Source organism: Neofelis nebulosa, chromosome 5 (genome assembly GCF_028018385.1).
Source record: "Neofelis nebulosa isolate mNeoNeb1 chromosome 5, mNeoNeb1.pri, whole genome shotgun sequence".
Classification (NCBI taxonomy): domain Eukaryota; kingdom Metazoa; phylum Chordata; class Mammalia; order Carnivora; family Felidae; genus Neofelis; species Neofelis nebulosa.
This window is the reverse complement of record NC_080786.1, coordinates 145,803,743-145,818,288: the sequence shown is the minus strand read 5'-3', so window position 1 is coordinate 145,818,288 and position 14,546 is coordinate 145,803,743. Positions and strand designations below refer to the sequence as shown.

The 14,546-nt window shown below is 42.8% G+C and overlaps 1 protein-coding gene across 9 annotated transcripts in view; it reads left to right on the top strand.

Annotated features, from left to right (window-relative positions):
• The window catches only part of TIAM1 (TIAM Rac1 associated GEF 1), a 396,414-nt gene that overhangs the window by 304,274 nt on the left and 77,594 nt on the right, over positions 1 to 14,546 (top strand). For 8 of the 9 annotated variants that reach the window (XM_058731853.1, XM_058731852.1, XM_058731858.1 and 5 more), the window contains 3 exons: positions 2,896 to 3,042; positions 5,420 to 5,494; positions 8,230 to 8,400. In XM_058731853.1, coding sequence (XP_058587836.1) covers positions 2,896 to 3,042; positions 5,420 to 5,494; positions 8,230 to 8,400 — 393 coding nt within the window. The remainder of the gene's footprint in view (positions 1 to 2,895; positions 3,043 to 5,419; positions 5,495 to 8,229; positions 8,401 to 14,546) is intronic. The other variant, XM_058731857.1, reaches the window with a different exon arrangement.

The following is a 14,546-nucleotide window of genomic DNA, read 5'->3' as shown; positions in this document are numbered from 1 at the left end:
TTATTGTGTTGGGGGTAGCAGTTACTTTTGCAGTTTACAGGGCCCCCAGCAGTGCAGCATAGTTATTGTGAGAACCCCTAGTGAAGGGCCCATTTGTTAAACAGACTCAACCAACTGGTCAGCCGGTAACTAAGAACATTTACGTTGTGTAAGTTTCTCTGCTGGACTCTGTCTTTCTAAAATTGTAAAGAATTACTGTTGTGACCATGTTATATGTAGGATCTCTGCTTTTGCTTTTTTTTTTTTTTTTATGTTTACTTATTTTTGAGAGAGAGAGAGAGAGAGAGAGAGAGAGAGAGAGAGAGAGAGAGAGACTGAGACAGAGCAGGAGCAGGGGAGGGGGAGGGAGGTGGAGGGAGGGGGAGATACAGAATCCAAAGCGGGTTCCAGGCTCCTAGCCGTTAGCATTGAGTCTAACGTGGGGCTCGAACTCATGAAACACAAAACCATGACCTGAGCCAAAGTCGGCCACTTAACCAGTTGAGCCACCCAGGCTTCCCTCTGCTTTTGCTTTGTGATGTTGGTTTATGTATTTTATTCATTGAATCAGCAAATACATGTGAGGCCTGGCATATGTCATTTATTCTTCTTATGATTAGGGTTATAGCAGCAAACAACTCAGAGTTCTTTTCCTATTGGAGATTCTTATGGGGGGAGATGCATAATAAATCAGTAAGCAGTTAAATAGACAGGGTAGGTGCAGGTATTGATGTATGCTATGAAAGAAGTGAACAAGGTAATAATATATATATATATACAGTGATACAACAGCCATATATTTGTATATGACTGCCTGTATGTGTCTGTGTATCTACAGATAGATTTATCTATTTATAAGTAGATACACAAATATGAGACCGAATAGGCATTTTTGTTTCCTCTCAGACTTTTAACTTTCACACCACTTATTTAGTGGTTCCTAGCCTCATTTTGTGATGATAAGCTTATCTGATACTGAAATCGTCATGTGTGCATGTATGTATGCCAGCACATTATAATTTATTCCTTTTGCAGCTTTTGTTTACCTTTGACTCAGAAAGTGATGAAAATAGGGAAGAGAAAATGTGTATCTATTTAAAGTAAACACGTGTCTTTTGGTCTGTGATTTTGTCCCCCTCATCCCCTTGAGCACAATCTTAGTCTAGACCTCTTTCTCTAACGTGGTGTTGGATGCTGCGTTTTTACATGCCTCAAGCTCGGAAAATATAAGACCGCTTCCTCCTCTTCCTATCTTCATTTGGGACCAAAATCTTCCCCCTCTAATACCTTTGCAGGGAAGCTGTTCTGATTCCTGTTTTTAGTGTCTTTGCCAGTCTACTCATGGAGCGTCCAGGGTATTTACCCTGTCAGTGCTGAAAACCCCAGAGAGGCGTGCCTTCTAACCAACGTGCTGACAGCTGGGGGGCCCCTCTTGTTCCCCAACGGGGTTTCATCCCCCAGTCTGATGCCAGTTGGCACCCACCACACTGGGAGTTGCCCGTGTGGGAATCTGTGACAAGTACGTTCCAAGACTCATCTCCAGCAACAAAGGATGGGTGGGGAGGTTTCATTTCAAGTCTGACTCGCTGTACCTCCTGGCACTCCCTTATTTGAAAGGAGAGCCTGTGGGTGGCCTATTGAGATTTCCTGGCAGAAGTTCCCTCAAGTTCCTGGGACTTTGCTTTTAACCTATGGATACACTGCAAGCACGAATGTTGGCCTGGGAAGGACTTTGTGGGATCCTCACAGAGATTCAGTGTCTACTTGAGCAGTTTGTATAGAAGCAGATTTGAACTTGGGGTGTTCCTCTCTGAAATATTTGTCTGGGCTGTTGGCATCTTGCAAATATCTCAACAGAGTGTAGCTCCTGCTCCCCACTGCTTTTTTTTTTTTTAAAAACAAAATAGAACTTTTATTCCCTTTTATCTAAACATGGGACATGCAAGGCTAATAAGGTGGCTTCACCATTTTCCCGGACTCGGGTCCCATCCATCTTCTTGTTCTAAAAACCGTGAAAAGGGTTCTGTCTGAATGTCCTAGAAGAGTTAACCCACGGACCTTCCTTTGTCAGGAAGGAGAGAAGTGAAAGATAATGGAGATCCCTCCCTCCTCTTAAGGACGGTTCCTGGAGATGACAAATAGCCCTTCTGCTTAGCTCCCATTGACTGGAAGTTAGTCACAGGCCCATGTCCTGCTACAAAGGAAAATAAGTCAGTGTTGGGTAGTCATGTGCTCAGCTGCGTGTGGGGGTTTCTCTGACTGAGCTAGAGGGAGAATGATATAGGGGGACAACCATCACTTCCCTACGAAGGAAATTGTGTCATTCTGAGAAAACTAAATAGAAGAATTGGTACACTTAGATTTCATGTGGAATCACAGGAACCAAGAGGTATTGTTTTCGCTATTTTTGCCGACACTCAGACACCATTCTTCTAGAATGCAGAAACAGCTCTAGAGCATTTAGGGAGAATCTCGAGATCGTATGGTTAGCTCAACTTGCTGCTAGAGTTCAATCCTGTGACCAGAAGGGCATTGAATTCTTGGAAACATTACATATGCATCCTATTGTTATTTTATATATTACTGTTTTCCTGATGGTTTCAGACAGTGGTTGAGTTTGCCAACCTTTCAGTTATATTTGGACTCCATGAAGGGCCCTCAAAGTCCCAATATATGGGAGTCACAGATTAAATGCTTTGGTGATGGGCTGGCATGATGGAGGTATGGTTGGTCTTTTTTAAAATTTTTATGAATTTGAAGACGTAACTGGCTTTATTAAGTAATTCACGAACGGGCAGCATCCCTCTAGCAAGTAGAGGGATGCTCCCTGGGCGTGTAACTTAGTAGGGACCTTGAGGAAGAGGTGAGCGGTCCTGATGCATTTCTCTTGTCGATGCTGTTCCTCGACGACCTCAGGTGGCAGCACGCACTGGTGAGACCGGAGTGAGACGTCGTACTCAGGCCATGTCCAGATCCGCAAGCAAGCGAAGGAGCAGGTTTTCTTCCCTTTGGGGTCTGGACACTACCTCCAAAAAGAAGCAGGGACGCCCCAGCATCAACCAGGTGGGTTCCAGGGTGGGCGAAAGAGCGGGCACAGATTGCTTCCATGGCCACCTCAACTTGGGATGCATGTGCATGTGTGGTGATTTATTGGTACTGGGTGGTATTTCGAATCAGCTCACTGACACAAAGACGTTGGTTGTACTAGACGCTTTTAATAGCTAATGTATACTCATGACTTTGAACTCTGCTATTAGTCTATCACCAAGCTCCAGTCTCCCACCTGCATCCTTTGCAAACCCTGGCTAATTACAGACCTCCTGAAAGTGCACAATTCATCCTGAGTCTTCGGAAAAAAGCGGGGCTTGTTGATGAAGCCAAGTGGGCACCTGAGCACAGGGCTTTTTAAGCTGCTTCTGGTGCTGGATCAAAGGTGGCCTCCAGGGAGGTCAGGTTATTCCTCTGCCATTAGCTTTTCGGGGTTGACGTGAAATGGGGAGTTCCCTTGTCTTCCAGGGTGAGAAATCAGGAGTCTGAGAGTCCTCACCACTGCCATGATGCCCTTCTACCCAGATGCTGGGGCTCGAAGGGGATCTCGGTACCTCACGAATGGCATCACCGAGAGGTGTACCACAGGGTCAGTCCTCTAGCCACATGCTGTGGCCTTGTCCTTTTTATCCCTTTTAGCCAAGACCGCCATCCTGCTAGAGTCACTTCTAGGAACTTCTCTCCATCGTCATTGTCATTCTTCTTTGGCTTCGTGAAGCAAGTGGCTCCGGGACTGCTTGCTTGTGTTTTAGGGACTGAAGGACCATGGGTCTTGGTCTTTTCAGGAGAAGGAGAATGTTGGATTCATGGGTTATGGTGGCCGAAAAGTGAAGCACTGAGCATCTTGGAGGTCATGGCTAGGATTCCCAGTTTGACCTGTTCACTCTGTGCCCTTATGCAAAGTGAGAAGCCAATTGACTAATTTGATAAAAAGACCCCTCATTGTTTGTTCTGACAGTTCCAGCCATTAGCTTACACAAGAACTGAAGTTTAGGAGGGACAGTCCTGAAAAGTGACGTCCTGCATTCCTAAGTGACCACCACACTCACTGTTTAAACGTGGGTATTCTGGGTCGCTGATGGACGTTGCAGGAGACCAGACGAGCAGGTGATAAGTGAGCCTCAGGCTGAGCATCCATGCCGTGTGGTCTGTGGTCTTTGGAGAAGGCAGAGCATCAAGTCCGTTACCAGGGTTTGCTTCTGTGTAAACCTGAAGAAGAAACGGTGTGGAGGAAAGTCACTGTTTTGTCAAAACACTCACACAAGAGACTTGATGTCTCTGGACCAAACGTACGTACAGAAGGAAGACATTCGCCACTAGGATTTCTCCCCTCCCTTTGGCAGGCGGTGGTGGCGTTTTGTGTGAATCCTCCTGTGAAGGCAGGTGACTCAGAGCACCCACTAAAGTACACGCCAGGACTTTGCAGTTGGGAACTGGGTTTGAACGTCTTTTCTGTCACAAGCCTTGGTTCATGCGGTGGTAACTTTATCAGCGCCAGCTTGTGTCAGAGTCCATGGCTGCTGAAATAGATGCCTCAAGTTAAATGAGGTCCAAGAGAATGTTTTAAAAGAGAATGATTTCAAAAATCAAAGGACGATACCATTTCCTCAAAGCAATTCTTGTTCCTGTCTCTTAAAGTAAGGGGTATAAAAACTTCCTACTTAGCCATGAGCATACCAACAGAAATCTACTTGTTAATTCAGGACTCTGAAATGGACACAAATGGTGTGTTTCTATCTATCTCATTTGCATCGTGAGAAAGGCTTTTTCTTAATCATGTGTATTATCCTGATAGTACCTGGCTGGTTTAGAGCCAGAATATAAAACTTTCTCTTGTCGACATGTTTAGATTTTGACTACTGAACAGAATTCATTTAATTTCAAAGAACAGACAAATTTCTGGGTTTTTTTTCTTTTTCTTTAATTAAGAAAACCTTTTCTGGGATGTTACGGAAAGCACTATAAATGGATAGTCTCAGGTTCTGCTCAGCAGAGTATGAAAAGTAAACTAGTTGTTTATGAATATCTGATTGTATATGTGAGGGAATTGTGGAAACTGTTCAATGTGAGCAAATCTAGTCCATTGCTTTTGCAAAAGCTTATTTTCTTTACAACAAAATGAATTATCCAGATCTAGAAGCCAACTTTTTCTTTTCTTCTTCTTTTTTCTTTTGAGTTTGTTAGAGTTATGGGAAGTGATCCAGATAGAGGATCATGTTTTTCCTGGTCTGCTACCATGAATTACGTTCCCTATTTATGGAGCTGATATAGGAGGATCTGGAGACTTCTGTCATGTGTTCCAAGAGCCACGCTCATTTTCCATCCCCCTTCCCATGCTTCATTTGCCCTCTTGCCGACAGGCCTTTTTAAGATGATGCTTTTGTATATGCAGGTGTTCGGTGAGGGAAGTGATGCTGTAAAGAAATCTTTAGAGGGAATATTTGATGACACTGTTCCAGATGGCAAGGTAAAAATAAACCCATTCCTTTTCTAAAAGTACCGCGAATGTGTCAACATTACACAATGCATTGGTTTCTTGGGATCCTAAAATTAAGTGGACTGTATTAAATGCTGAAATGATCAAATCTTTAAAGTTACGTAACAGGTCGGTAAAAGGTGGAAAAGCATTTTATGCTTAAAACTTGGTAACAATAAGGACATTCTCCTGCCAGCATAACATTTTCAATACTTATCATTTGGATGTATCATTTTCCATCTAGAATATAAGAGGATATTTGGGTTCTGGGGAGCTGAATATCTTATGTCGTTGCCAATTGCTTTTATCTACAACTTCCATTCCCAAGAGGTGAGTTCATACTGCCCTCCCTCTCTGCCCACACATGCTGTGTTGTTCCCATTAATTCAAAGAACTGTTCTGATAGTATATTCTTTAAAAAAAAAAAATGCTTTTGCCTCCTGAAGACAAGTATTCAATTAAATATTCACAGACTTGTTCTAACCTTGTGCCTGGATTTAAAAGGGGTGGTCACACTGCTCTGATTGAAAGCCCAAGAAGAATATTGATTTTTGTTTCCTCTGGGCTACTTTTTACAGCCTCTAATTTAAATGGACATCCCCAGCTTTAAAGACCCTAACAGTGATACCAGTAACCTCTTTGTTCAGGGGGTTCTGTTGTTGATAACGTGACCTTGGAATGATCCCCCGGTTCTTGGGCTCAGGATCAATATGACAGAGAGTTCAGCTCTCGGTTGCTGTGCAACCAAGCAGGGGCGGTCAGCGGTAGCACAGCCCGTGTTCGAGATGGAGCCTCTGAAACAGAGTGCAGTGGGGAGTTCTGGCCTTTGGAAGGGGTGAGGGGAGAGGAGTGGCCAGGGACAGGCCTGTTGCCACTTTTGTGCTCGAACTACTCCTGGATTATGTCCCTGTAGATACAAATGCAGCTGTCCTTGGAAATACCCATCCATGCCCCTTTCTCTGAAAAACTCTGTCTCTGATGAAATCTGATGAAATTAAATCACTGTACCTACGTGCAACACAAGCATTGTTTTTGATGTTAATGAAGCCATTTCTGAAGTTAGCTAACTCATCTTGCATACTGTTACTAGTCCCCTTTTAATGTTGGGATAGCCTCTCCAGGCAGACAGATCCTGGACCGCAGGCACAGAGCACACAGATCCTGGAACCTGCACATGTTTTTCCTTTGGATTTCTCTGCCCCTTTTGTTTGTCCATTTCTCTGAGATATTTCTTTATTCTTCTTCTTGGCTGGAGTGCCTTGATCTCAAACAGCAGTTTAGATGCAAAACTTGAGTTGATCCAGTGCTAAGGGGCACTTATTTAATATGGCACATGGGGACAATAAAAAGATTCCAATTATAGTTCATGGGATTTAGCCCAAGTTGATTGCTTTTTGCTTTTTGACAATCCCTTCCTTGGGGTTCAGTTTATCTGCAAAAGTGACATCATTCAAAGCCAGAGCTGAAATTGTCTTCTTGGTTGAATTTAGTTAGTAGCCTTTGCAAAAATATTTCCCCCATTCTCGGATTCATTCTTTTTTTGAATAGAAGCTATGACGTTACCACCTATCAGCCTTAGTTTGAAAAATTGTTTCTTGTAATTTCCTAATACCAGCCTTGTTCTTGGTAACCTATAGATTTGTATTTACTGATCAGTGGCCTGGTTATAAACCAATAATCAAGTCTTGTCTTAGTACATCTTGCCCATCAATATTGTTTTTACATTGCTGAAATCTGACATCTTTTTTTTTTTTTAAGTGTATTTATTTATGTTGAGAGAGAAGGGGAGGGGCAGAGAAAGAGAGAATCGCAAGCAGGCTTCACACTTGTCAGCACAGAGCCTGATCCGGGCTCAAACCCATGAAGCAAGAGATTGCGACCGTGAGATCATGCACCAAAACCAAGAGTTGGGTGCTTAACCGACTGAGCCACCCAGGCTCCCCTAACATCATTCTTTATTTGCTTATTTGAAAGAAATTGGCCCCTATTTCATTGTTCTATGGAATGTTTTAGCTTTGCTTGCTTGGATTATCCCAGCTGCTGAACGAGTACATCTTTTCCCATCCTTATAAACATGACACTACTCCTTGACCCTCAGGCCAAGTAGTGGAAGAGGCTGGAGTGTGGCAATGGCCTAAAAAGTCCACACGGCTCATGCCTTTGAGGTTCTCTGAACCTTGTCTGGGAAACGGAACTGTCTCCCTCCCAGAGCTGTGCTGGAGGTCAAGTGCAAGCACAGAAACGATGCTCCCTGTAAACGTGTAGTGCTAGAACATCATCTTTTCTTTAATAATTTCCTTGGGGCCTCATTGTTGCTTTTGAAACCTATAACCCACATGGTAGATATTCTTGCTGTAGGAATTCCCTGTTTAAGGTGGATTTGTGGGGGAAATCCTAGCAAGAAAGCTGAGCTGAATGAATGATCCATTTCTTTCCTTCTTCCAAATTTCGGTACCCTCCCCCCCCACCCCTCCCCCCACTTACACAGTGCCCACCTGTGGATGCTGTGGACCGGGTGAAAGGTCTGCCTCGCATCTGAGAAATCTCTCCTTCCCCCATTAAAGCTCCTTTGTCAATAGTTTCCTCTCTGAACATCCCCCTCTGTCCCTCACCAGTGCTACCATTTCCACTCTGGGCCATTTTCCTGGAGACAGTGAATCTCCGCGTACAATCCGGATAGCAAAGCCTGATGACTGCTGCCCGACTAACTTCATTTCTTATCGTAGAGGGAGAAAGAAATGGTCTTGCCCAGCGTCCACCAGCACAATCCTGACTGTGACATTTGGGTCCACGAGTATTTCACACCATCGTGGTTCTGTCTGCCAAATAATCAGCCAGCCCTGACGGTCGTCCGGCCCGGCGACACTGCCCGGGACACCCTGGAGCTGATCTGTAAGGTATGAAGGTATTCGGGGTTGCCTCCTTGAGAGGAGCAGAGTGGGCCAGAGGAATCATCTGTGGCACGCGTGAGGATTCAGAGACGTGTGAGGGAGGAAGGCGCTTCCAAGGGTACCTCCATTTCCTCTCACAGCTTTGATTTCCTCTGTGATCATATGCATACTAAGTGGAAGTGAATTCTTGGGCTTTGGGAGGGGAGCGATTCTTTTTTTAAATAGCTTCTTTCAATATGCATGTTTCATAGATTTGAAATAAGTGAATTATATGCTCATTGCAAAAATGTTAGAAAACTTGGGTGAAGAGCAAAGAAAATGAAGGCCACCCCTACAAGGTCTAGAAGTATCACCGTAAACATTCTGGCATTTGCCTAACTTGTTTTGTGTGCGCGCGGGCGCGCGCGCACACACACACACACACACACACACACACACACACACACACAGGTTTAGTGGCATCATATTATGTGTACCTGCTCTTTGACAGTAACTGACGCCACAGCCACAGCCATATGGGTAGGGAAAAACTGAAATAAATATGTTTGATCTCCGTGATGAGAAGTTCCCTTTCCTGTAAACACATAATTAGCCTCTTACTATGCGTGTGTATGTGACAAATGCCTGAGTTCACTTTCTCTGCTGTAGCTTCTAAGCTGCAGAAACTTCCGATTCTTTTCCAAAGTCAACGAGGTTTTATTTTTCACCCCCCTGAAGGGCACCAGATGAATTGCCTGGAGTGAGGGAAGGAAAAGAGAAAGAAACGAGCCTTTTTCGTGTGCTTGTTTTTACTTGTACAAAAGTATCAGCACTAATAGTTTTATTTAGGAGTTCTGTCAAGTCTGAGGAAGAGATGATGTTTGCCCATTGTACAGATGGAGAAAGTGAGGCTCAGAGAGCCTTAGCTCCAGGCCCAGCACTCACGTTGCACGCAGTCAGTTGCAAAGGAGAGACTGAACCCACATCTACCTGGTTGCTCTGAGCCTGTATCCTCTTCTGCGCCAGGGTGGTCATCAGGAAGGATGGTCCATTAGGGTCAGAAGAATCCAGAATATATTTTTTAGACAGTGTGATAGCTTTCCCCAGGACCACTAAAGGGCAAGTAGAAACCTTCCCATCATAATTTTCTCCTAGAAGAAGTTGGATGGATACAGTGACATTTTTAGGACCTCCTCACTCAACACAATGGTTTATAAAGACTGAATCTATTTCACTACCAGAACAAGTACCTCAATGCTGTAATTCCGCAATCAGCAATTTCGGAATTTTTTAAAGAAAACAAATCACTAGGGCCTTTGTAAAGAAAAAATATGGCTCTTTATATGAGTGGGAGAAATGAAACAGTCTGGCTCAAATAAGCCTTATGTGGAAGAAATGTAGAAGGGCCATTTGTTTTCGGACAAAGCTAAACTCAGCCCCCACATAGGTGTTAAAAATAAATGATACTCTGTTACATGCTTCGAATCCTTCATGTACGTGAATTCCAGCTTTTTGAAGATCATGGTATTTCTGTTCACATTTTCCATTTTAATTACTTAACAAAATTAGTCTACTGAGGATTTCTGCATTCTTTTATTTATAGATTAGCACGATTCTTTAGAGACCCATTAATATTCCGCAGAGCTGTGGAAGTCGTTCTCAGGACTGCAGCTGAAGGTGTCACAAGTAGGACTCTGGCGTTTTGTTTTGTTTTGTTTTGTTTTGTTTTGTTTTGTTTTTATAAAGCCAAACCCTGGAGGTCTTTCCAAGGGGAGAGCATTGCTTAAGCGCCTCCTGTGTACATTGGCCTTGGATGCAATTAGGGATCAGAGGGTAGGTCATAGTTTTCCAGTGACCATTGATTGGTGGAAACTTGAACAATGAGTGGGGAAAATAGTGATGGGCCCAATTTTAGGTCCTTTTCAAGCTTTGTTTTGATAGAAACTAAGAGAATGATGAATGGTATTGTCACGGCAACTAGAGACCATCTTTGGACAGCAAGTGGGACCTGTCCCTGCATAAAGTGTTTATACCTATCGCTGGAAAGGTTTTTGATGGCATCGTGAGGGCACACATCCCTCTCTCTAACAACAGAAGGTCATCCTGCCCAATTTTCCCTTGGGTGCTCAACTCTTTTCCCCCAAACATGGAAATAAAGACAAAAACAATGTGGTGTGGAACAAGCTAAGTGTCGTGAGTTTAAAAATGGAAAACTTTTGTATGCACTTGAAGAAATTGATGGTCTCTGGAAAAGCACCCATGTAGGATAAATTATATAGTGTGCTGAGAACCAGGTGCCTTCTAAAGCTGGCTCCTTCTTTGGAAAACACTTTATTGTAATTAGTGGAGCCAATTTTATTCTTAAGAGGGAAAGAGATAATGGGGTAACAGTGCCACATGTTATTAATGATCTAATTAGTGGTGAGTGTTTTTCTCTTTGGAGGAGGAGGGACTGAAAAAAAAGGTGATTGTCAGAATGTCTGTCTTTTATTTCTTTATTGTCATTCTCAACGTCGGTGATGGATGCTTTTTCTAATATTTAATAATCAATCTCTTTCTTCTGTCTCTTGCATTCAGCTCATTCTTTTTCCTATTCTATCTGATCCACATCCTTTCACATCAGTTTGTCATCTGCCATCCGAGCACCAGTCAAGTTCTGGTATAGTAAATGTTTCAAGATCTACATTTCATGTACAGTTCATGTTATAGATGTGACGAAAATGATTGTTGCTAACTATAGCAGGTAACCACGTTGGCCTGTGGGTTTTCGATATATTCTGATCATTGCAATTACCAAAATAATTGCAAAAAATTCATTCATTCATACTCACTGATACAATTCATGTGTGACCATGGGATGAGTTTTATTTCATGCCATCACTATATTGGCCTATGACTTTTTGATTTTCTAAAAACCATTGGCATTAAAAAAAAGAAAGGTCACCTTGAAGAGGAAGATCAATCTTTGGAAATTCTGCAATAGCACGTGTGTGTGTGTGTGTGTGTGTGTGTGTGTGTGCATGGATTTCTGTATGTGGTAACTTTTCTGTTTCCCCAAGAAGTTTGACTGAATTGGAAGAGAAAACCCTAATGGATTAAAAGATCATGTTATTATCTCTTGTAATTGGCTCAAACTATTTACTGGAAAAAAAAAGTACATTGTGTTTGCTATTTCATCCTTTGAAGTGGATGCAAATTAAAAGAGAATATATGCCAACTAAACTAATACTTGTTCTATGGTATTTTTATCTTCTGGTATAACTTGTGGCTACATTGTCTCAAAATGAATCAAATGCTCTCTGAGTAACTTAAGCAAATGCACATTGGAACACAAATTGGTACCACTTAAATTTTTCCCTGAGTTTCTCTTGAATTAGGAAGTTTTCTCTTGAATGTTTTACAAGTCTGTAGCAGGACAAATATTTGGACTTGCTGTGTTAACATATTCATTGATACTTGGAATTCTTTTTGCACAAAGATGTATTGTGAACATGGTAAATTTGCTCAACCTGCAGATATTTGGGGAGCAGGAAATTCTTCTTGAGAATTCTGATGATCACATTTAATTCATCAGGATCAATTAATTCATTAGGATTTTGCCTTCACGTTAGAGCAGCCATGACTAGTGCGGGCTTGTAATTGAGAAATCTTTACCAAAATGGTAGGCCCTCAGGTATACTACCCATTTTTAGGGTAACTGTTTACTGACCAATCTAAGGGCTCCTTGGGTGCAAGTAAGACCATTAAAAGTTTTATCTGTCGCATGTGCCATTTTCATTTTTTAAAATTATCAAGACATTATTATAACTTAAAGAAGCTTGACAAAGATGATGATGGAGGGGAAGGTGCCCAGAATCGGCCTCATTACCGTTGCTGTATTTACCATTCTTTTGTTGTCCTTGCTGTGTCACTCTGAGTGAGGTACCTAGACAGCTGTTATTTTTTGCTCTCTGTACATCTGTATAAATGTTTCAGCACAGCAGCATTTAAGGCGTGATGAGAACCTCTCTACTCTTTATCAGGACCATCTTAAGATCTTTGGTGCCTGACAGGGGGCTGTCTGTCTCTCCCACTGAGGGTTCAGGAACCACAAGATTCTTAGGTGAGGTTGCTTCTTGGGTCCGACTTCCGGAAAACGGTTTAAGTGTCAGCCTTATTGAGAGTGTCCACAAAGTGTTTATTAATGATGACAGTAAGGTTGCCAAGTGAATTTGTTCCTGTTAACCAAGACCCCGTGAAGTTTCATTGCTCTTTTCCTCCCACCTCAGTCAGAAACAGATGGCAAACACGACTTTTTTCTTCTGTTGAAAGATTTCGGTGAGGACCTAGGTAGGTGGGAAGCATTTGCAGCTTCTGTCTCTGGAGGGAAACTTTTCCTATCATCTTACCCTAAATATTATTATTTCATTTGTTTGTCTCAGCAGCCCTCCTGTAAGTAATAGGTAGCCCACTGTAAAACTTCACTGTTTTGGGGCACCTGGGTGGCTCAGTCAGTTAAGCATCCGACTCTTGATTTCAGCTCAGGTCATAATCTCGGGGTCGTGAGATTGGGCCCTGTGGTGGTCTCTACGCTCAGCTTGGAGCCCGCTTAAGATTTTCTTTCCCTCTGTCTGTGTGTCTGTCTCTCTCTCTCTCCCCGCCCCCCGCCCCTCCCCATGCATGCATGCTCTCTCTCTCTCTTTCTCAAAACAAAAACAGACAAAAAAACCAACAAAAGCTTCCCTGTTACATGCTTCTTGGGATTACCCATAATCATTCTTATTACCTTAGACACCATCCATCTGGGTCTGTCAGACCCTGAGCATTTGACCTCCGTAATACAGACAGTGACAGCCTGAAAGTCAGGTACGTGGGAATGTGTTGGCTCAGCGGTATCTGTGGTCACACAGCGGGTTTCAAACTATCACTTTACTCAGGAGAGGATGCAGGGTAGAAAACTTCTTTATCATTCTCCTAGGTGCTCAGAACGAACTCATTTCCACTTTCTGGAAATGTGCTTTTGTAATAATGCAGGATGCCTATGTTGCATGTATTTTTTAAAAAAAATTTTTAATGTTTATTTATTTTGGGGAGGGAGACAGAGCATGAGCAGGGGAGGGGCAGAGAGAGAGGGAGATTCAGAATCTGAAGCAGGCTACAGGCTCCCAGCTGTCAGCACAGAGCCCGACGCGGGGCTCAAACCCACAAACCGTGAGATCATGACCTGAGCCGAAGTCGGACGCCCAACCGACCGAGCCACCCAGGCACCCTGTTGCATGTATATTTATTTAAAAAGCAAAGCCACCACCGCCCCATCTTCTGTTTTCTGCCCCCCTCTTCCCCACAGCCACACACACGGTTGAAGGCTGCATTTATGTTTTATTAATTTTTATATCTGCAGTGTTTCACACAGCATCTGGCACACTTAAGATTTCGTTAGATGGGACTGAATGACTACTATTGGAATAATTATCGGAATTTTCTTAGTTTTGCCTTTAAAATTCGGGGGGGGGGGATCAGGGTAGGTAGAAAGAGGATTAAGTCAGCAAAAGATTAATTTTCACTTACATTGCAATAATTCTCACCAGTAGAGCTTTTGGTGTGAAGAGATCTAATATTTATGAAAAATTTCAAACTCCTGTAAGAGCAGAGAATAGTGTAATAAACTCCTGCGTATCTGTCACCAAGGTTCTATAATTAACCAAAATTACCAAATTATGCTTCATCTGTTTACTCATCCCCTCCCACCCCCTGCTCTGGATTCTTTTGGAAGTGAGTTTTAGACATCATATCTTTTATCTACTAGTGCTTTGGGATGCATCTCCGAGGGATAAGAATGCTTTAAAAAGTGGCTTCACTTAAGCGTTTTCTGACAATACATTTTCAAGCTGCCATGTAACTTTCAAAGAGCATTTTCTTACATTTTTCTCTGCATCTTCACGAATGCACGTGGAGGATTATTTATAAAGCCACGTTGCGACTATCGCTTTTACTGCAACGTTAAATCGAGGGTGACTCTCTAGAGGAGAAAAATCCGTCGACCCATTCTGAACCAAAGGAGTAGTCCTGGAAATTTCAACCCTTAACTATTTTAGAATTGTTTTCTTTGGGTAAGTCATTCAATGTGTTGCCAGTGCTGGACACATGCCTGTCTGCACTGCCCCCGGAGGGAGTCTCACTTGGGGTGTATATAA